The sequence below is a fragment of the Rosa rugosa genome, chromosome 4 (genome assembly GCF_958449725.1).
Source record: "Rosa rugosa chromosome 4, drRosRugo1.1, whole genome shotgun sequence".
Taxonomy (NCBI): domain Eukaryota; kingdom Viridiplantae; phylum Streptophyta; class Magnoliopsida; order Rosales; family Rosaceae; genus Rosa; species Rosa rugosa.
The window spans coordinates 1,240,344-1,261,941 of NC_084823.1; the positions used below are offsets into that span (position 1 = coordinate 1,240,344).

The 21,598-nt window shown below is 38.8% G+C and overlaps 2 protein-coding genes across 2 annotated transcripts; both read left to right on the plus strand.

The window, feature by feature from the left end:
- Nucleotides 1–2,855: 2,855 nt before the first annotated feature.
- LOC133742336 (uncharacterized) lies at nucleotides 2,856–12,395 on the plus strand. The gene is made up of 19 exons (XM_062170003.1): nucleotides 2,856–4,635; nucleotides 5,305–5,390; nucleotides 5,526–5,855; nucleotides 5,946–6,029; nucleotides 6,147–6,518; nucleotides 7,077–7,137; nucleotides 7,820–7,958; nucleotides 8,125–8,225; nucleotides 8,299–8,547; nucleotides 8,656–8,903; nucleotides 8,986–9,216; nucleotides 9,293–9,490; nucleotides 9,596–9,649; nucleotides 9,767–9,832; nucleotides 9,959–10,099; nucleotides 10,189–10,242; nucleotides 10,912–10,971; nucleotides 11,242–11,646; nucleotides 11,765–12,395. The coding sequence occupies exons 1-19, from the start codon at nucleotides 3,156–3,158 to the stop codon at nucleotides 11,930–11,932; spliced, it is 4,527 nt and encodes a 1,508-aa protein (XP_062025987.1). The 5' UTR covers nucleotides 2,856–3,155; the 3' UTR covers nucleotides 11,933–12,395.
- Nucleotides 12,396–14,262: 1,867 nt separating this feature from the next.
- LOC133742664 (F-box protein At1g70590-like) lies at nucleotides 14,263–15,180 on the plus strand. The gene has a single exon (XM_062170346.1). The coding sequence runs from the start codon at nucleotides 14,281–14,283 to the stop codon at nucleotides 15,178–15,180; it is 900 nt and encodes a 299-aa protein (XP_062026330.1). The 5' UTR covers nucleotides 14,263–14,280.
- Nucleotides 15,181–21,598: the final 6,418 nt, after the last annotated feature.

Genomic DNA, 21,598 nt, shown 5'->3' on the forward strand with positions numbered 1-21,598 from the left:
ACATGTCTTTGGCATATGGAGGGGAGCTGGTGTGAGGTAATGGGTGATGAGGGAAATCATGGAGGTTTTCAGATTTGAATATATATATATATATATATATATATATATATATATATATATATATATATATATTGGGATAGTCGGCAAAGAAAGGAGGAACTAAGTCCTCTAGAACTGAATATAAGCCAGCAAAATACCACAAAATGGGTGTAAAATCACCACAGAGGGTGTGAGAGAATCAAGGGAAAAAGATTGAGAGCCGAGGAACTAAGAAAAAGAGAGACCAAAACAAGAGAAGCCGCCTTCAACTCTCAAGCAATCAATCTAGATCCACAGGGATCAAGATATGGGCAAAGGGGGGGGGGGGGGGGAGGGACTACTTATTTCAGATATGTTTTCTCTCTCTAGGTTTTAGAGAGAGAAGCTCTCTAAGAAAATATTTGAGTTGCTTCTAGCGGAAGTGTGTAAAATAAACCTAATGAATCTGATAAAGTAATATGAGGTTCACATTAAAAACCAATTGGCAATTGATGGAGTGGCCCAAACCCTTATAAACCCATAAGCAATATTCCATTTTTCCTATGTGAGATCTATATATTCTCAACACGTCCCAGCACGTGCGGCAAATTTTCAAGCTATACACGGGGTTCACATCCAAAACCAATTGGTAATGGATGAAGTGGCCCAAACCCTTATAAACCCATAAGCAATGTTCTATTTTTCCCATGTGGGATCTATATATTCTCAACACGCCCCCGCATATGTGGCGAATTTTCAAGTCATATACGTAGACAACTTTGAGTGACGTGGATAAAGTAATTTGAGGTTTACATCCAAAACCAATTGACAATGAATGAAGTGGCCCAAATCTTTATAAACTCATAGGCAATGTTCTATTTTTCTCATGTGGGATATATATATTTTCAACACTATAATATTCCTATAGGCTTGGTATTGTATATGTCAAGTCTTGTGAGTAATTAGAAGCAAAACAATGTCAAAAAGGAAGGGGGTCGGGGGGATAGACAAAATGGTATAGGCCAGGGGGTGGGTCTTCATGATCCTTCAAAACAGAAAAGTACGACCATATGAGGCGGTTTGTAGTGACTAGTGGCTCTCTGATGTTCAAGTAAGTTGAGTGACGATTTTGGCAGATAAGAGTGTGTGAACATAAAATCATGCTCGATTTTACAGCGTGATTACTTGTATATTGGATAATGATTGAGAAAAGCGTTATATCTTTTACCGATGTGGAAGTCATTTGGGATTATGATAGGTTATTTTACAAATGAGAGGTGTACTCTGAATGTTGAAACATGTATACATATTTATATGGGAAAATTTCATAAACAGTACACCAAGTAAAGACCACTAATAATTCTTATACATAAAGTTCCAAACCAAACATTTCGGTACACGAAATCTGAAACTCGACCCACTATCAGTGCACGACGTCAATTTTTGACACCAAAATGTCCATTATGCCCTCAGTTCTTTTTTTTTTTTCCTTCGTTTTTATCTCTTTCTTCTTCCTTCTTCCGGCTCCACGAAACCCACCTCTGTTTTCATGTGAGAAGAAGCCGGAAGAAGGAGTGGATAAAGGAAGAAGGGTGGGTCTTCATGATCCTTCAAAACAGAAAAGTACGACCATATGAGGCGGTTTGTAGTGACTAGTGGCTCTCTGATGTTCAAGTAAGTTGAGTGATGATTTTGGTAGATAAGAGTGTGTGAATATAAAATCATGCTCGATTTTACGGGGTGACTACTTGTATATTAGATAATGATTGAGAAAAGCGTTATATCTTTTACCGATGTGGAAGTCATTTGAGATTATGATATGTTATTTTACAAATGAGAGGTGTACTCTGAATGTTGAAACATGTATACTCCTTTATATAATCCGAGAAAATATTCCTGACAACGTGTCATATGCATGATCGATAGTCAGTATGTCCGGGGAATGATCGTCCCTGATGTGACCGGGGAAGACTTATAGTCGATACATTCATGTCTTGCTCTTCAAAGAGGTGCTTAACTAACTAAGGTGTGGCTTGTGTCATGGAAATATGTCACTACACGACAACGAATGAATTGTTTTGCACGAAATGACCATAGATAATAAACCCACATGATACATTAGAACTGCTTTAACCTCCATAAAATCATTATCGTGTGCTTATTCTGGGCCTGTTTGTATTCATTTGAGCTACTTGTTCACGTTTAATATAATTTATCTTTTAATCAAAGATAAGGCGTAACCCAATAGTGTGATTAAGGCTTGCGTTGAAAGCCAAACGAAGTTGGACCAAATCGTATCCAAAATACCACTAAATTTAATGAAAAAAAAAACAGTAAATTTAATCATCACATATTTGATTACGAATTGGTCAAAAATAAAACACACTGTTCCTCTGCAAGGAACATGCTTAAAACAGAAAAAAACGTCAGAGAATTATGCTTTATTTTCACTCCTCTGTTTTCACTGACAAAATTACTCTCTTACCTTTTCCTTCCAAATTCACTTTCACAGTTTCACTGATAAAAGTACTCCCAGTTCAAAAGTGCGTAAGCCCTAAGCAAAAACGTTGGGTGGGGAAGAAAGAAGAATTTGCCAAATCGGGGAAATTGACCCGGTGTGAAACGGTGAATGATATACATCACCACATCCTATAATCTCCGGCCACGTGTAAAGCTGACCCCTCTGTGGCAGTTGCGTCACACCATGCTACAAAAGCCCCACGTGTATATCAAAATTAAAATAAAATATCTCCCCGAAACGTATCGTCCCGACGCGAATCTCTCTGTCTCTCTTTCTTTGTATTTAACAATTTTTATTTTGGTTTATTTCTTTTTTGGAACAAAAAAACAAAAAAAGAAGGGCACCCACTCGGAAAAACGGATCCAAAGAAAAATACGAACCAGAATATAACCGTAAACCCTAGCCCAGCCTCGCCCAGCCGCGAACTTTATCTTTCTCTCTCATCATTCGTTTCGATTTTTTTTTTTTTTTTTTTTGCGAATTAAGGATTTAGGGTTTTCCTTTTCTGTTGCATGCCAAAGCTGATTTGAGATCTGATTGGGATTTTGGGGATTTCAGATTTAGGGTTAGGGTTACGGCCGATGGGATTTGTCGGTTGCGGCGATTTTTCTCGGTGATGACCGGAGGCCGATGTCACGGGAAGAAGAAGAAGATGATGGGTAGGGGTGCGGACGGAGGTTGCGGCACCGAGGAGAAGCCCTGCCCGATTTCTAGGGTTCCGCCCAAGATTCCGGCGACTCTGCCGGAAATTCCTAAAAAGTCGGTTGGGGTTGATTTGTATTCTCAGGCGAGGAAGGCCTTGTGTGAGCGGTCGCCGTTTGATGTGGTTGAGGACGCCTCGGCCTCAGCCTCAGCTGCTGCTGCTCCTTCTTCTTCCTCGAGTGTGGTCCCCACCACCTTGCCGAGGGGGTTGGCTAGCTTCTTGTCCAGGCAATCTGATAGCCGGAAGCGGCACAAGAAGTCGCATTCGGCGTCGGATAAGAAGCATTCCCGGCAGAGTGAGAAGTCGAAGGGGTATAGTGTGTGGGCAGAGACAGAGGAGTACTTTAGACCCTTGACATTGCCTGATATTGAAGCCTTAACTGGGGTATCTGAGATTAGTAAGGTAGCTGCTACCAAGTGTTTTTCGATTCCGAATTTGGGAAATATTCCCGAGCTGAATGGAAATGAAAATGTGAATGTGGGACTTGTTTTCAGTGAGGAGTGTGTTTGTGGTCGTAATTCGAATGAGACTGTAAACGGTGGCAATGCTAATGAGGTTGCCGCCGAGGATGATGGTGGGAATGCTAGTGAGGTTGTTTGCAAGGATGAGATTGTGAATGGCGGTAATGCTAGTGAGGTTGTTGTCAAGGATGAGAATGCAGATGATGGGAGTGGCAATTCGGATGTAGTTGAAAAGGTTAATGAGAATGACGGAAATGAAAATGGGGCTGTGGAAGAGGAGGACAAGACGGAGCAGAATGGGCAGTCGATGGAAATTGATAGTGGTTTGCCTGAAGAGGAAAAAAAAAGCTGTTCTGTTTCGGATTCTGATTCTCCCAGGGGTATTGAGTGGCTTTTAGGTTATAGAAACAAGACTTCTTTAGCGACAGAGCGCCCTTCAAAGAAGCGAAAGGTTCTTGGTGCTGATGCAGGGTTGGAGAAAGTCCTAAGTGCTTCTCCTTGTGATGGGAAGCCATCTTTATGCCATTTTTGCTGCAAGGGTGATGCAGGAAAAGAGTCAAACCGATTGATTGTTTGTAGTTCTTGTAAGGTTGTGGTTCATCAGAAGTGCTATGGAGTGCTAGAAGACGTAGATGCATCATGGTTATGCTCTTGGTGTAGGCACAACACTGGTGATAGTAATTCAGCAAACCCTTGTGTGCTTTGCTCTAAGCAGGGTGGTGCTTTGAAGCCAGTTCTGAAGAATGGTAATAGTGGTGGATCTCCGGAGTTTGCCCACTTGTTTTGCTGTCAGTGGATGCCAGAGGTTTATATAGAGGATATGGAGAAGGTGGAACCCATCATGAATGTCGGAGGAATACCGGAAACCCGCAGAAAGCTAATTTGTAACATATGCAAGGTGAAGTGGGGCGCATGTGTTCGATGCAGTCATGGTATTCTTTGTTGCTTTACTGTCTTATACAATTTGATTACCGTTTTCACTGTTTCCAGTATGGTTGTATGTGCTTTGTTCTCCATTTTTTGGATTGTAGAGTTGTCCTGTAAAATAGAAGTTCCATATTACCCATATGGCGATTTCTTTTTTGGTTAATAATGCAGTCTTATCTCCACTACACGAGTTGCCTACTTATGGTTTTCAAGTATAGATTTGAGATTCCCTTAGTGGTCATGCTTGTATAGCAAAAATTGTCACTATTTTGTGTCTTCTCTATGAACGGCTTGTTTTCAATCTGAGGGAAACAATACAATAAGTGAGCCTTCTTATGAACTGCTTGTTACAATTTTACATTTTCTTGCTTCTTTTCACATATAGTGGGATGCATGACTACATCTTGAGCTCTCAATGGCCCTACATGTGTGAAGACTTCTACTTAACCTACTTGTCATGGTCCTTGTCCTAACTTTTGATGTCTGAGCTCTAGCATATAATGTTTATCCTCTCATCTTAGAAGTTTGGGCTTGATTTATTTTTAAGAGGCTTCTATCATTTATAATCCTTTAACCAGTTTGATTATCAACTGCGGGAATATCGGTTGTCTCGACTTTTGGATTACATTCCTCCTGATATATACATATATTTTTTTGGGGGGTTTTTGGTTCAGGTGCTTGCAGAACTTCCTTCCATCCAATGTGTGCGAGAGAGGCAAGACAAAGAATGGAAATTTGGGCAAAATATGGGCTCAATAATGTAAGAGTTCTCCTTGTCTTTGGGAATTGTAAAGGTTATGATTGTTGCTGCATTTGCTGTCAAGTTTTATGTCTTCTGGAGCTAGGTTATGATTGTGATCAGGTTAATGAGACTTAAATTTTATTGAATATGCAGGTTGAATTGAAGGCTTTCTGCTCAAAGCATTCAGAAGTACCAAATAACAGCAACACTGAACCAGAGGATCCTTCTGTCTCCATTGACAAGAATTCAAATATCTCTGACAGTTCTCATGTGACATCGTCACCAAAAAAATTAAACAAGTTGAAAATTGGCGGTAGAAATGGTGATAATGTTGCAGTCAGTGTTGAGACTTCAGATAATTCTGATAAATTCAGTGATAGCAGATCACAGGAGATACCAATGAATGATAGGGGTAAATTCGAGGGGAGCTGCGAGGATGTCAATGCATCTGGGAACCTTAACCTTACCCCTATTTTACAGAAGGTAATGTATAAGGTGGTCAGTGATGATTTATCTCAACAATTATTGGAACTTCATCAGCATTTCCAAGTCTTATATCTTCTTCTTCTGCAGCTGATTGATTGTGGAAAAGTTGACGTGAAGGATGTGGCGTTGGAGATTGGTGTCTCACCCGATTCTTTATCTGCTTCACTTGCTGTAATGCAAATTAAATAGTTGACTTTTTATGTTCGTAATTATTCTGCAATAGAATCTAGAAGTATTTGTTATCCCTACTTCTTCACTTGTCGTGAAATATTTACTTCATTTATGCAGGATGATAGCGTGGTCCCTGATGTGCAATGCAGAATAGTTAAATGGCTTAAAGACCATACCTACTTGGATCTAATGCAGAAAAATGTAAAAACAAACTTAAGACCGTCATTTGCATCATTGGCCGAGTTTGGAGGTTCTGATGCTCCATTATCAGAGTCTGGTATGTCAGATCCTGTAGCTGTTAAATCAGTACCCCCACGGAGGAGAACAAAAGGTGGTGTTAGGATTTTAAAGGACAACAAAGTTCTTAGCTCATCAGAGCAGGCCTTTTGTGACAATGGGATTCCGCTGGACAAGATTAAATTAGATAAAACTATCAGTGAAGGACCAAAAGATTTGAAAGAAGAGTCCATCAGTGATGTTGTTGAGAAGGTAACTTTAATTAAATGAGAGAGTTGGTTATGTAATTCTTCTCACAATTTCTGTGCAAGTTCATAAGTTGATTCCAGCGTTCATACTTCCAATATTTCTAGATAATAAAAGTGCCTTCTCTATAAATGTCATTTATGTTTTGACAAGCAAATCACTATTCATTTCTGTTTTGTCATCAGTGGTGTCAAGAATTATGTGATCAGTTAAGGTCTAGACTGTATGACTTCAATGATTATACGGCTTGTTCTGTTATAGCTTGCACTGATAGTTTTCTTTTGAAATGGCTAGGGATGTCTTTTGGCGTAGTGTACTTTTAGGTTTAGTTGAAGTTTGTGCAAGTGAATGCTGACAACTTTTCTTTAGAAGAAAGAGGGTCAGCTGTAGTATAGTAACTATGATTTTTATGGTTTTATAATGGAGCTTCTCAATTATTATGGAATTGTGATTTACATTAGTTGCTATGTAGAAAATTTCAAAAGATAATACTCTCTCTCTCTCTGTTGTTTGGTAGTTGTGATGCATTTGACATATTTATAATGTTCTTGCTTGTAATTACAGAATATGACGGTGCTCAATGGGTTACAAGATTCTTTGCCGACACATTCACCTGAAATGGAAGGTAATTCTTTTCGTTTCTGTTGGTATAGTGTGTTCACTCTGCTATAAATGATGATTGTTTGTGTTCAAAGTGATTGGGTAGAGCATACTTTAATTCCTGGTGCTGTGGAGAATTCAAGTTGGTGATCATTGCCAATTTCCTTCAAAGAAGTTTTTTACCTAGTTTGACCTAAACTTCAGAGCAACCCCTATCGTGCATAAATATGTGGACAGAAGCGAACTAGGCCAGCTCCTTCAGTTTTGTCACCAATCCTGAAACCTAAGACTTTCTTGATACTGGAGAGTGGCCATGAGACACCAAAGCATTTTTCTTTGATTTGCGCTTGTATTTGTAATTGTTGTTCTCTAAGTTCATCAAAATATGTCTTAACTGGAACTGTCTAACATTGTATATGGTTCCTGTCCTCTTGACGGGCATTTAATGTTCCTGGGAATTTCTTTGCTACTGCTAAATCCTCTTATGTCCTAGTGTCTCTTTTAGTGTATGATGCGTTATTTGCTGCTTTTCTGGAGATGATCAGTCCATAACTATATGCTGTTCTTATTTCTCTTTCTTTTTGGCTGAATTTGTTGGTGTCTTTGGGTTAATTCTAGTCTTCTATGTTTCATTCATAAATGACCTCTGCAGCATTGAAATGGTTCTTGGTGTGTCTTTTGACATGAAAACAATATATGATTGACAGGTTATTCAACTAAGCCCTTAAATTGCAGCCTTTTGCAAAAAGGTCAAGAAGTGGTGACTATTACTCCTTTGCAGACCAACTCGGTGATTGCAAATGTAGATCCATCGTTTTCAGTTGAAAAACCAGTTCCTGAAAGCAAGTAAGCTTTCATTTTTTGTATATTTGTAATTTGTAATTTGTGAGCGGTAAAATGCTGTTTGGTTTTGTCTCGAGCTTTGGGAAGCTCCTTTTCATTTCTGTATTGTGATTTGATAAGATACATTTTTTGTTGTTGTTGTGCTCAATGTTGCAAGTGTATACTGCAGGAAATCGGGGCCAGAAGCTCCTAGTTCTTATGTCCACCCGCCTATGCAGAAGACATTATCACAGATGGAGAACGGGGTGTCTCTAAAGAATCCAATACATGGTACTGATTAAAATTATTTATTTGCATCCATTTTTCTTTCATGGGTGATATTGACATGCAGTTTATCTTGTAGGTTCAAGTCAAGGAGAAGTCTCTCGTGTGGAGGCATCTTCCCATGCAAGTGTTTGCTGTAATCATCAAAATACACATCCAAAATGTTATGATACGATTTGTAAAACTGATGAGAGGAATTTAGAACAGTTGGCTAAGGCTCGTAAACTGGGAGTTCTAGAAATGTCTCCAGAAGATGAAGTGGAAGGAGAACTCATTTATTATCAGCATAGGTTGCAAAACAATATAACTGCGAGAAAGCATTATACTGGTATGTGGTTAACTTTTTTTTCTGTGAAGTTTAATGTGCATTACTTTGTATTTTGATGTCTTATTTGGAGATAACTATTAACCAGCACTGTTTATACATGTTCTGCAGATGTTTTGATACGTAATGTTGCTAAGAGTCTGCCGAAAGAGACTGATGCAGCACGGAATCAGAAGTGGGATGCTGTGCTGGTTAACCAATATCTTTGCGAGCTTCGAGAGGCAAAGAAGCAAGGTAGGAAGGAGAGACGGCATAAGGAAGCACAGGCTGTTTTAGCAGCTGCAACTGCTGCAGCTGCTGCCTCTTCTAGGATTTCATCATTTAGGAAAGATGTCGTTGATGAACACCCCCATCAGGAGGTTAATGATCTTCTATTTTCTGGATAATATTACGGCCATCAATGGTTGCCATTTACTTACGCAGTCTTTCTTTTCTCTGCAGAATGTGGTGAAGCTGAGCACTTTCAGTGGGAGGTCCAGCTTTTCCTCACAGATGATACCACGGGCAAAAGAGACATTTCCAAGGGTGGCTGTCCCTAGAGTTTCTGTGGAAAAGCACTCTGGTGCAGTTAATTCAGGCTCAGATATCTCTAAAGAACATCCTAGGTCATGTGATATCTGCAGACGTTCTGAGACGATGTTAAACCCGATTTTAGTCTGTTCCAGTTGCAAGGTATTCTTCCTTGCTTTTAATCTAATTTTGTTGAACTTGTTATCTGCTTGAGTTATAACCAGATCTTTTGTTACAGGTTGCTGTTCACTTGGATTGCTATCGTAGTGCAAGAGAATCTACAGGTCCATGGTACTGTGAATTATGTGAAGACAAAGCTACTGCCAATGTTTGGGAGAAAGAGCATTTAACTGCAGAATGTGGTTTATGCGGTGGGAAAACTGGTGCTTTTAGGAAATCCTCTGATGGTCAATGGGTCCATGCCTTCTGTGCTGAGGTAAAACCTTCTCTTGCCTCTGAATAATGTAGAGTGATTTTATTTTATTTTTTAAGACTTTTAAATATTATGTGGAATATTGATATTCACTGTTTCATTTGGTAGTGGGTCTTTGAGTCAACATTCAAAAGGGGACAAGTATCACTGATTGATGGAATGGTATGTTTTTATTCGTGGCAATCACAAACCTGAATTTTCTTGGTATCACTGTAGATATTTTCCTTTATGTTAATGAGCAATTTTTCTGATATTACACTTGATGTAATGGAATTTCAGGACACAGTTTCTAAGGGCCTTGATTTCTGTTATATCTGCCGACGCAAATTTGGTGTCTGCATAAAGGTGAGAGTTGGACATTATCTTATGTTTTAACTTATGATGGGCAAGTTTTTTCTATTGACTCTATCTCCCCTTATGAAGAGGATCCCTGATTCATATAAATGTGTATCTTTTATTTTTATCCTGCAGTGCAGCTATGGCCATTGTCAGGCAACATTTCATCCCTCCTGTGGTAGAAGTTCTGACTTTTATATGAATGTAAAAACTCTTGGTGGGAAGCAGCAACACAAGGCATACTGTGAGAGGCATAGCCTTGAGCAGAGGGCGAAGGTTAATATATTTTATGTTTATATAAAGCGTGTCCCTTAGGTAGTTAGTGAGTTATGATGACTAATTTCTGGGCTTTTGCACTAATGCAGGCTGATACACAAAAACATGGAATGGAGGAATTAAAGAACCTTTATACAATAAGGGTGGGGGTTATTCTCTAGTTGATCTACCTTGTTATATTTCAGTTTATTACATTATTGTTGCTTAAATACTTGTATCCTTCAGATGCAGATATAGGTGTTTTTTCAATTTCTTTTTATTTTTATTTACTTTTTAACTTGATAACATAAAGTGAAATGCTGTTTGATTTTCCATTATTACGCCCTTGCTTAAAGTACAGAAAACTGCTTGAATTGGTTTCACTTGATGAAATAGCTTTCTTTGTTGGTCTTTTTTCTCCTTTTGTGTTCGGTTCACTTGGGTTCTTTGACTTGTGTGGTCTTAAATATGATTCAGGATGTGAATAGTTAGAATTGCTAGTAACATATAGTTCCCATGTGCATATATGTGTCGGAACAATCTGAATATAACACTAACTTTTTCTAAAATGATTAAAGAAGAATGAAATCTGTTGTATGATTCCTATGTGATATGCACTCAAGCAAATCACTACCTACTACCTAGGGAGTGAAGATGCCATCTGAAATAGCTGTCTTTGTCTTTCATTTTCTCTTGGTCGATCATATAGGTTTTACTGATTGCCTAAGCAAAAAGGTCCTTTTTCCTTTTCTTTTTAAGCTCTTCTGTTCTTTTGCTTTCTTTGTAGCATTGAATTGCCTGTTTGAGTTCTAACATGAGTGATCTTTGTATAGGCTGAGCTGGAGAGATTACGCCTTATTTGCGAAAGAATTATCAAACGGGAAAAAGTAAAGGTGGGTGCTATTCTGTGTTATGTGTGGTTTTGATGTGTCTATGCCATGCATGTGTTATTGGTTCCTTGTGTTATCAATGTACTGGTTATGTTACTGTTATCGTATGGATGTTTTCTGCTGGCTTCTTAATAAGAGAAGGGAATTTGGTGTGGTAATTAGGTGGTGCCTCTGCCGCTGATTGTCTATGGGTGTCTTTGACATGTACCTTTTATGAAGCTTTACTTTCTTGCTGGAAGTAGTTTAAGCTGAATAAGTTTGTTCTGAATGCAGAGGGAATTACTCATTTGTTCACATGACCTTCTCGCTGTGAAAAGAGATCATGTTGCCCGTTCCGTGCTTGTTAACAGTCCTTTCTTGCTACCGGATGCTAGTTCTGAATCAGCAACAACTTCTCTTAAAGCGCAGACAGATGATTACAGGTCATGCAGTGAGACACTCCAAAGATCAGATGATGTGACTGTAGATAGTACAATTTCTGTTAGGCACAGGACTAGAGTTCCTATAACTATTGATAACGACCAAAGGACAGATGATGACAGCTCCACATCCCAAAATCAATTTACCCACAATCTTTTGGATAGGATGCAATTTTCTGAGAAACAGATTCCATTCAGACCTTCTGCCGCGACTTGTAATCTTTCAGAAGATGGTGGATACAGGTCAAAATCTAAGAAGGTAATTTAATTTTTGACGTCCAGTAGGTTCTTTGATGACTTTTTTTCCCCTTCAAGACAGAACCAAAGTTCTTCAGACTTTATTGTAATCTTAATTCCTGATCTTCCACTCTTCTCAGCATGCCGAGATGTTTTCGAAAGAACTGGTGATGACATCAGATCAGGCATCGGTGAAAAATATGCTATTACCCAAAGGATATGCATATGTTCCTGCTGATTGCATTCCAAATGAGAAGCAGGCCAACCAGGATACTTGTTCTGGTGAACGACCAGAAGGAGATGGGTAGCTTGCGGAACTAGTGTTGTGCGTTTGGATCTGCCCTCTTGTGGACCACGAAAAGTACCACAAGACAGATATTTCTCCACCCAGATGTCATTGTCGCTGTGGAAACGACTGTGATTATCTGTTTCGAAGGGAAATGGTTGAATGAAACAGCTGGGCTAGCTGCCACTGTATTATTCTTCCCAAAGCAGTCGCATTCTGGTTTGGGATGTGAAGTTTTGGCGTCATTGTTGTATAGAGTCATCTGTACAGTGGGTGAGGGTTTGTTCTTACATGTATTAGAAGGCATCGATTTATGTCTTTGTAGGAGTAAAGAAAAGCTCTGCTTGTAAACCATGTACAAGAAATTAAAGCGTATCTATCACCTGCTGTGCCTGCTCTGTAAAGTTAGTGTATATATCCTCACAATATGAATCCAGAAATGAATTGCACCCTGAATCAGATTACGAGAGCATTTAATGCCTGAACTGCACTGTGTCGATTTTATTTTTCCTTCTGTAGTCTCTACGTTCTCACATTCGTCGGAGGTGCTCCTAGCTTGGTTCCATCTTCCCAAGTGACATCATTTTGGACAGAATAAAGAATTGCTTTTTGGTTGTGATCTAACGTTACATTATATGCCCAAGTTAAACTAATTTTTCAATTGGTCAAAGTGACACGGCACATGCTATATACACAAGAACAGACTAGAAAGGTTAAAGAAAACAAATTGGGGTACGGTTAAGACTTCGACATGGTACGAATGAACAGTTTTGAAGTGTACAGTCTTAGATGTAGCAAAAGGCCAAAAGTCAGCAGGCCAAGAAGGGGCCGCCAAACAGTCGTACTTTGTGTTAAAATAAACTATGCATGTAATAATTTGCGCAGATGTATGAAACGATGGATCCCTAATTAAATTTGCTCCAATAATCTACAGCAAAGGAGCATCCCAGCAATTGTATTGGCAGACACTTTGAGCAGCATAGGCCAACTTAGCTGCCGCCCGAAGGGATCCCATGGCTCATCCGCCTCTTCCGGTATCGGCATTTGGCACCGGCACAAGGGGCACATGTGATTCTTATCCAACCACTGAACAATGCAATCTCCATGATAAAGGTGCGAGCACGGCAATTTAGTAAGCATCAGCTGATCATCACTGTCATTCCCTTCTTCTACAGCATCCAAGTCATCTAAGGCTCTCCCTACAAATAACACTTGGTGTCTGTCTTTTAGTATATATCTTCCAAATCATCAAGCCTCAGTTACTCCAAAATTTCAATGGATGACTTACTTGCAGAAATAACTTTGGGCCTAAGGTCTTGATAATATTCTGTTGCAACCCTATATGCGAATGTTTGATCATCACCCTATAACCGGAGAGATGCATTGACTATGATGGCAGCTAGGGGATTTCAGCTAGTTCAGCTGCCTTAAATATCCGATCGATAATTCTCAGCTGCTCGACTCTGGGGACACCTATTTCATTAGAAAGAAACTCTGCGAGCAACTTTGTATGCCTAGCCTTGCTGCATGGTAACAGGAAATCGGAGCGCGAGACTTCTAACTGTTTCTCAGTAACAATATTGTTTATCCTGTGACAATTAATTTGGTACCTTGACAACTGGCCATATTGCTTGGGATTTTGCCAAAAGGTATGTCTCCGTTTTGACACGCTCTGCTTTCAAATAACGGATTATAGTGGACATTTTTAACTGGTTTGTACCTGTAGATATTAAACCAACATGAAAGAGTTTGTGCTAATTAGAAGGATTTGCAATCTGTGTATATTCAAATCCTAGCTAATTAATACTTTTTTTTTTTGAGAATTAGCTAATTACTACTGTAAATGTGGATATAAGCGAGAAGAAGAGCTTTTCCTAGTTAGAGGAGGAATGTGATTTTGATTGAGAGTATAGGAGGCAACATCATGCATTATTTTGTCATTTAATTATAGATTCATGATCTTTGATATTTTGTTAAGATATTTTGAGGGTGTGTTTTTTTATCATATCAACAACTAATTTTTTATGCCCCTCCCACTTACAAATGCCGTTTTTCCATTTAATTTAGGATATACTTTTAATTAGCTTTCATATTAGATCAAGTCTACTTATTCTCCAAGTATTGTAAACCTACAAATATGGATATTGTAATCTTTGTTAAAGAGATCATTGTTTATGTATGAAATCAGTTTAATTGCAGCATGTATTTGCCCTATTTTACGAGCTTGCTATTCCATATTTCTGGTGTCCGTTGATTGACTGTTGGAGATTTCTGTTCTGTATCTTTTCCCCATCAAGTTTGGGGTTTTCCGATACCTTTTCCCCAACAAATTTGGGTTTTATATATATTGAGAGCCCTACGTACATTAGTATGTTTAATTTGTTTAGCAATCCTACAACCTCAGTTGACGTACATCAGCAAAAATCCAGATACATAAACGGAATGAGGAAGCGAAGTCGATGGGAACGCCGGGAAACGACGGCGTTTCCGTTATTGAACACCAAGCAAGGAGGCGAACTCCATCACAAAATCTTCTGGAAAACCAGCAACCGATTCTCCACATCATCCCCAAGGGATTTCTCGGATCTTCCCCAAGAACTGGTAACCAAAATCGGTGCGTCGCTCAGCTACGGCAACCTAAAAGCGGCGTCGTTGGTGTGCAAGTCGTGGTGCGACGCGCTTCGGCCGGCGAGAAAGGCCATGAAGTACAAAGAATACGAGCGTTGGGGAAAGCAGTTCAAGCAAGGCCTCTGTGGTTTTCTACCTAATATACACAATGCTCTCAAGATGTTCTTGAAGGCTGCGGAGTACGGATCAACAAGGGCTATGGTAGACGCCGGACTGATATATTGGAAGAGAGGCGAGAAGGACAAGGCCTGTGTTTTGTATCGGAGAGCTGCGGAGCTCGGAGACCGGAATGCGCAGTTCAATTTGGGACTTTCATATGTGCCAGTTCAACCTCCTCCAGAGGAAGCTATAAAGTGGTTATCTCTTGCTGCTTTTCAAGGCCATGCCGGAGCTCAATACCAACTTGCACATTGTCTGCGTCAGGGTGGGAACATGGAAGAAGCGGCCGGGTGGTGTTTGAGAGCCGCAGAAGGTGGTTATGTACGTGCTATGTATAATGTATCCATGTGCTACAAGTATGGGGAAGGGTTAGTTCAGTGTGATCACCAAGCAAGAAAGTGGATGAAGTTGGCAGCTGATTGTGGCCACAGTAAAGCTCAAGATTATGTACTTCATCACCAGAAAGTTTACTCCATCGTGTAATGATTGTGCTGTATTGAGTATTTGACTTTATTTTCCTTTCAGTACGAGTGCTTGGTTCCAACTTTCAAGTTTTTTCCCTCTTTTTGAAAGGAATAGCTAAATCAGCCTTAAATAAAAATAGATAGTCTCACCTTGTCTATCGTAATCTGTCGAGAGTATGTCCCAAATAAAATTAAAGAACTCTAGTACTTTTATGTTGTCTAATATATTTCAACTAGAAAAAACTACCCATCAGTTGCTCCATTTGTTTTACAATAATGATTACAAACCAAAACAAAATAAGGCTAACACAAAACTATAAATTAAACTAACATTCTCATTATCTTAATCCAGAGACGATTTATTTCATCCATCTTTCTCTACTTGCTTTTAATAATGGGTAAAATCTTTATATGGTATCTGAACTATCACGAAATACACTTTTTGGTACCTACAAATTTTTAGGGAGTCTAGTGGTACCTGTATTATCCCTCCGTTAGCAATTTTAGTACTTCCGTCAATTATTCCGTTATAATATGAGTAAAATCGTAAAACACCTATTTTTCATATTTCTTTTACAAATTTTTTATTAAACTAAATTAAAATAAATTAGACTAGGTTAAAAGAAAGACCTAGAATTGAATTTAGTGAATATCTATTGATTAGTCCTATTAATTGTTCGAGAAAAAAAGTCATCTCCAAATTAGTATATATTAAATTTTCATAAAATAAAAAAAAAATTAAACAAAAAATAAAAGTACTTAAATTAATTGACCCAAGTATCCCGATAACAGTGAATAATAAATTGGGTATTTTTTTTTTATGTGTCAACATTTTTTTTAATTATAGATATTCAAAATATTAAATTCTATAATTCTAATTATGAATGAAAAGACTATTTTACCCTTACTATTTTACTCACATGAGTGTCACATGACCGCCACGTAGACATTTTTAACAGAATAATGGACGGATGTACTATAAGGGCTAACGGAAGGATAGTACAGGTACCACTAGACTCCCTAAAAATTTGTAGGTACCAAAAAGTGCATTTCGTGATAGTTCGGGTACTATATGAGAATTTTACCCTTTAATAATACTGCTTCCAAAGAAAAGAGTTTCATAGCAAAAGTAGTTCTCATAAAGAAGCGATCCAAACTGAGTTCAAAACTAGATTGAAGTCAACTAGTAGAAATATATTTTAAAACCGGCTAATCAAACATCAATAATGTTCACCTGATCAATAACTAATCAAGAAAATTATGCTAAACCATAATTGAATATAAATCTAAGAGTAGAAAAATTATTTTTAGGAGCTATTTTTTTTTTTTACACCATTAAATTTACATCGGTATTGGCATTTGGCACCGGCACAAGGGGTGCATGTGATTCTTATCCAACCACTGAACAATGCAATCTCCATGATAAAGGTGCGAGCACGGCAATTTCGTAAGCATCAGTTGATCATCACTGTCATTCCCTCCTTCTACACCATCCAAGTCATCTAAGACTCTCCCTACAAATAAGTGAATAGCACATGGTGTCTGTATGTTGGTATCTTCCAAATCATCAAGCCTCAGTTACTCCAGATGATAGTGTTGGTACCTACACGATCTATAATGCAAATGGTGTTCGATGACATGTCAAACAGCTAGAGCAAACCAGAACAGTGCATAATAGTGGGATCATGGTTCTGGGATCACATAATAACAGAGAAACTGAGAAAGTGACTTTTATGGACAGTTGGTTAGCATTGTCAAAATTAGACTTTTCGTATGGCTATTCAGTTTTTCTATTCAAAGGTGAGTGGTTTAATACAATAAATACAAAGAAGAGAAGAAGAACCATTCGTGATTACCATTTGACATCGTTGAATGTAAACGATAAATGGTACGTAAAAGATCTGTATGTACTTGCAAAGCAAGCACAACAAGTGTTTTACCTTGATGATCCGAAGTTAGGTGTTGGTTGGAAAGTCATTCAAAATATTCGACACAGGCATATATGGGATGTGCCTGAGAATGAAGAATCTCATGATGCAGAAATAAATTATGTTGATGGGGTAGACCAAGAAGAAGAGGCTAGCAATGTCATTAATCCCATTGAAGAGAATGCTAATTCAATACCAACACTTTGTAGAAGAGATGTCGAACTTGAAATTATTGGTCTGAGCAACAAAGATATTGAACAAAGCAACATAAGTGACGATGATTTTATCGATGATAATCTCCTCTAGATGAGGAATTACCATCAAGAGATGAAGATAACACTCGAGAAAGTGATGAATAGAGTGACTTAGATTCAGGTAAATGATTATAAATGTGGCTCAATAAGTGCAAATCATCATTAGTTACTTTTCCTTATATGGCTATGCCTTCCTAACTCATAATTAAACATCTTTTAGTCTTGAGCATAATTGCATATTATTGTTAACTTGGTCACTTTGTCAGTATGGTCAGTTAATTTCCATTTTGTTTATTATTTAAATAATAATTATGGTGTTGACCATTTGTGCAGGGAGGCTTTGCTTTCTTATCTTACTAGTGGGAGTGATGTACAAGTTTCGAGTTCATTGAGTGTGCTGGCTACTTTGTTGCAGACAAAAGGTTATATTATTGTATGGCAGATTTAATCAGAACTTCTCGTCATTGATTTCTTGTTACAGATATTATTTCAATATTTCTAGTTGAAGACTTATAAAGCATTTATGAAAGTGCTCAATTTGTTCATGTTAGTTAGAGCAAGTTCACCAATAGTCAAGAAAAGGCAAAGTCAAGAAGTCAAGAATTCGACCAGTCAAGTTACTATTCACTACCACTAAACATGGGTTTCCACCCGTTTTTTTCTTGACCGGTCAAAACTGTTCATCGATTTTAACTGTTCATACAGCTTAAAGGACCGTTGGAATCAAATTTCTCCTCATACAACGCCTGCTGGACACGTGGCGCAGTACCATTCGTCCCTGTCTGGCACTACAGGACAAAATCGTGACCCCCACGCGGAAAGGCGGCTCCTGCTTCTTCCGTGCAGCCACTCTCTTCTCCAGCGCGTCTGGTAAGATGGAGTCAGTGGCTGACGTCAGCCACGTGGGGGGCGGGCCGAGCTGGAGCGTTTGCTTGACTGGTCAGGAGTTTAGTCAGGGCCTTGCCCTTTTGTTTCGCCTTGGTCATGCAAAGCCAAGTTTTGGCTGGTGAAGAATCCATCGGTGGAAGATGAAAATTCTTTCAGCTGGGCAACACATCATCAATTCTGAGCTGGTGCCCGGTCAAGTAGAGACCGGTGGACTTGCTCTTAGATTTAAAAAGAGAGTTGATGTTAGAGCTCTGTTTATTACTGTATTATCTGTAATAAATTTAAACTTTTGGTAAAAAAAAAAAAAACACAGTTCTACTTATATAATTGGCGACAACCCTTAGGCCTTAGATTTGTTGCCTAATATAATTCAATAATTTATTGAAAATTAAAATTAAATTTAAAAAAAAAAAATTAAAACTTGAGATTAAGAGGAGACGAAGTGAGTTTCGTCCCCTATTATCTGGAAAATGGAAAAGGCATAATTCCATATCCAAGGTATGGCAGTCGAACCATCATCCGTTGACTAATCCAGAAAGCTTATAACTAGGCATATACATATGTTCCAGTAAAACAAACAGAGAAAGAAATGTCAATGAGTACGAGACAAACAGATTAACAGGTTAATAACTTCGTAGTGAAAGTCGCAACCAGCAATTTGTCATACCAAGAGATTCCAGTCATTCCACGGTTTGATTGTTGAGATACAAAAATAAAACTTTCAATACAAGCCTAATCTCCTGGATAACAAGTCCTGAAACCCTCCGGAAACCCTACTCCAAATCCACATACCGCATGATAGCAATCCAAGAGCACCAGCAAGAACACAAACAGCAGCACTGCATTTTGTATAGCCTCTTGCAATTTAAGTCATTTCTTTCGGTGCTTAGGGTCCACCTGCAAAAGGTCACAAATTTTGATTACTCAGTCCAGTAAAATCAGTGTACACAGTAACAGCAACAACACTGCCTAGTCCCATTAGAAAAATAGAACTAGTCATAGTACAAGAGATAGTTCATAACTCAATAGCACATGCTGAATAGCAAACAAACAATCCATTCATGCAAAGACTTCCCAGATAATTAACAAAATGCTGCCTTCTATAAATGTTAACAACTCCCATAGACCAATTTTTTGGCTACTTCGATCATTTGAGAATTGAGATGTTCACGCATGCTGGATGAAACCTACAACCGGATGAAACCTACAAGTCCAGTTGTAAAATAACTTCATGAGCATTCATTGCACAAATTTAAGAAGGGTCATGCAAGAAGATTTATCTATCGAGATAAATATAAAAGGAAGAGATACAACTACATTGCACAACAGACCCAAATTTCCTCCAGAAAAGTTTTTACTTTGAACTATTATATTATTAGAGCAGTTGCCCATGCTGTATGCTGCAACCAAAGTATTTACGAGGACATTCAAATGAAAAGGGGAGATTCAATAATTTTGCAACAATGACCCAAATTTCCTTCCAACAAGATTCCATTTATATATTATGAGCAGAGGCCCATCATGAAGTTCTGTAACCACTTCTTAAGCTTCAATTTGAACAATAATTTCAGAGGAATAAACATATAGATAACTAAGCTTTCCATGGTGCAACTCTTGAAGTTGGTTCGTATAAAAAAAAAACTCTTGAAGTTGGTTAAAGTACAAACCACCAGGAGGCAGAGCAAAGTATAGTTGCACACTTGCAAGTGGCACATTCCACATACACTCAGATGCTTTTCCAAATACATATGCTTGTTTATCTATAGCTAACAAGTATTCAAGACAATTATCAGAGCCCTAATAGATACTGTTTTAAATGTTTTTTCTCCCTTTCTTTAGGGTACACTCTTTAAGCGTTACTAGATGCATAAAATGTTCAAGTAAGATGAGACTTATTACTAGTCCATTCGAAACACACACATTCAAAAACTCCAACATGCCAAAAAAGCTAAGAACATGAAGAAATTACCAGTCTTTGCACTCCTCACACTGCACCATGAGGTCATCCGGGTTATACGGCATCTCAGACTTGCAATACCTTCAAAAGCCAAAACACAAAACACAAGTTTTTAATCATCAGTCTCATTGGCAAACACCACATTTCCCATAACCAACAGACAACGCATAACGGAAAGACCACGAAACTCACATAGCAACTCTATCAGGAGAAAAAGCCCTAGTAGCAGCCTTGTACTCAAATCTACAGTAGATTATGCTCAGCTCCCACATTTTCGAGCTTCGTGTAGTTCTCGAACGAGTGAACCACACGCTTTCCCTCAATGGTGTTAGCACTCTGAACATCACAGTGATCAGACAAGATATTCACCAATTCATGATCACCAAATGGATCAACTCAACACCCAGATACTGTTATCAATCATCAAACAAGCAATTACAACTCAGATCATAGAATTCTAATCGAAAAGGATTCTACCCTCCTGTTTTTGTTTTTGTTTCGATTGCCTCCGTCTTCCTCCGAAACTGATCAACTTACCCAGTTTTGGGATTTCCGAACTGGAAGCCGTCGATCGCTTTCATCCCTTACATCCACGGTTGGTAGTTATTTTCTCTCCAGCAAGTGCTTCAACTCCACAGCCTCCATGACTTGCTCTCCCAGAGACCAAGTTGGCCACGTTTCGACTTTCCCCAAACCCACAGAGAACCATCATCTCCAATGGCCGCAGAAATGACACCGGATGCAAATGCAGAACAAACATTTACTTGATCCAGTCCTGTTACTCTCATTGGTTCATTCCACGAATCTCTGCCAATAATAACAAATGCTTAATATGCAGCAACTTATCATTTCTCAATTCATATAAAAGGCTGAAAGTCAGTCAGATAACAATTAAAAAATTCCATGAAATGGGGTTTCTCATATCAATTCAAAAAGGTGCATGCTTTTGGTTAATCTTGGCCACATTAACAAACTAAATTGCTGATTTTTGCTCTAAAAAGAATCATCGACTAAAACCATGCACTAGACTAGTAACATTACAGTTGTCAATTACTAAATTACCAGAACTAATCACAGTTTCTCTGAATTCTCAAACTCAAACCAATTTCTAAACAATCATAAAACTGCTCCAACACAATACGGAAATGGTCAAAAGGGTCCATCTGTGCTGCTTCTTAGAGCTCAAAAAAGCTGTATCTTTACCTCGGAGAAGGACCTCCACGGCCGAGCTGGGCCTCGAGGTCTCGGCCCCATGCCCAAAGCTGACCTTCGGAAATGACGGGCAGGGAGTGGTAATGCCCCGGCGGTGACGCCGGTGATGTCAGGAGGTAGAGAAGGGACCCGAGTAGGCTCGTAGGCGTCCACACCAAGGCCCATTAAGGAAGTGGGCAAGCCCACAGCGCCATGGTT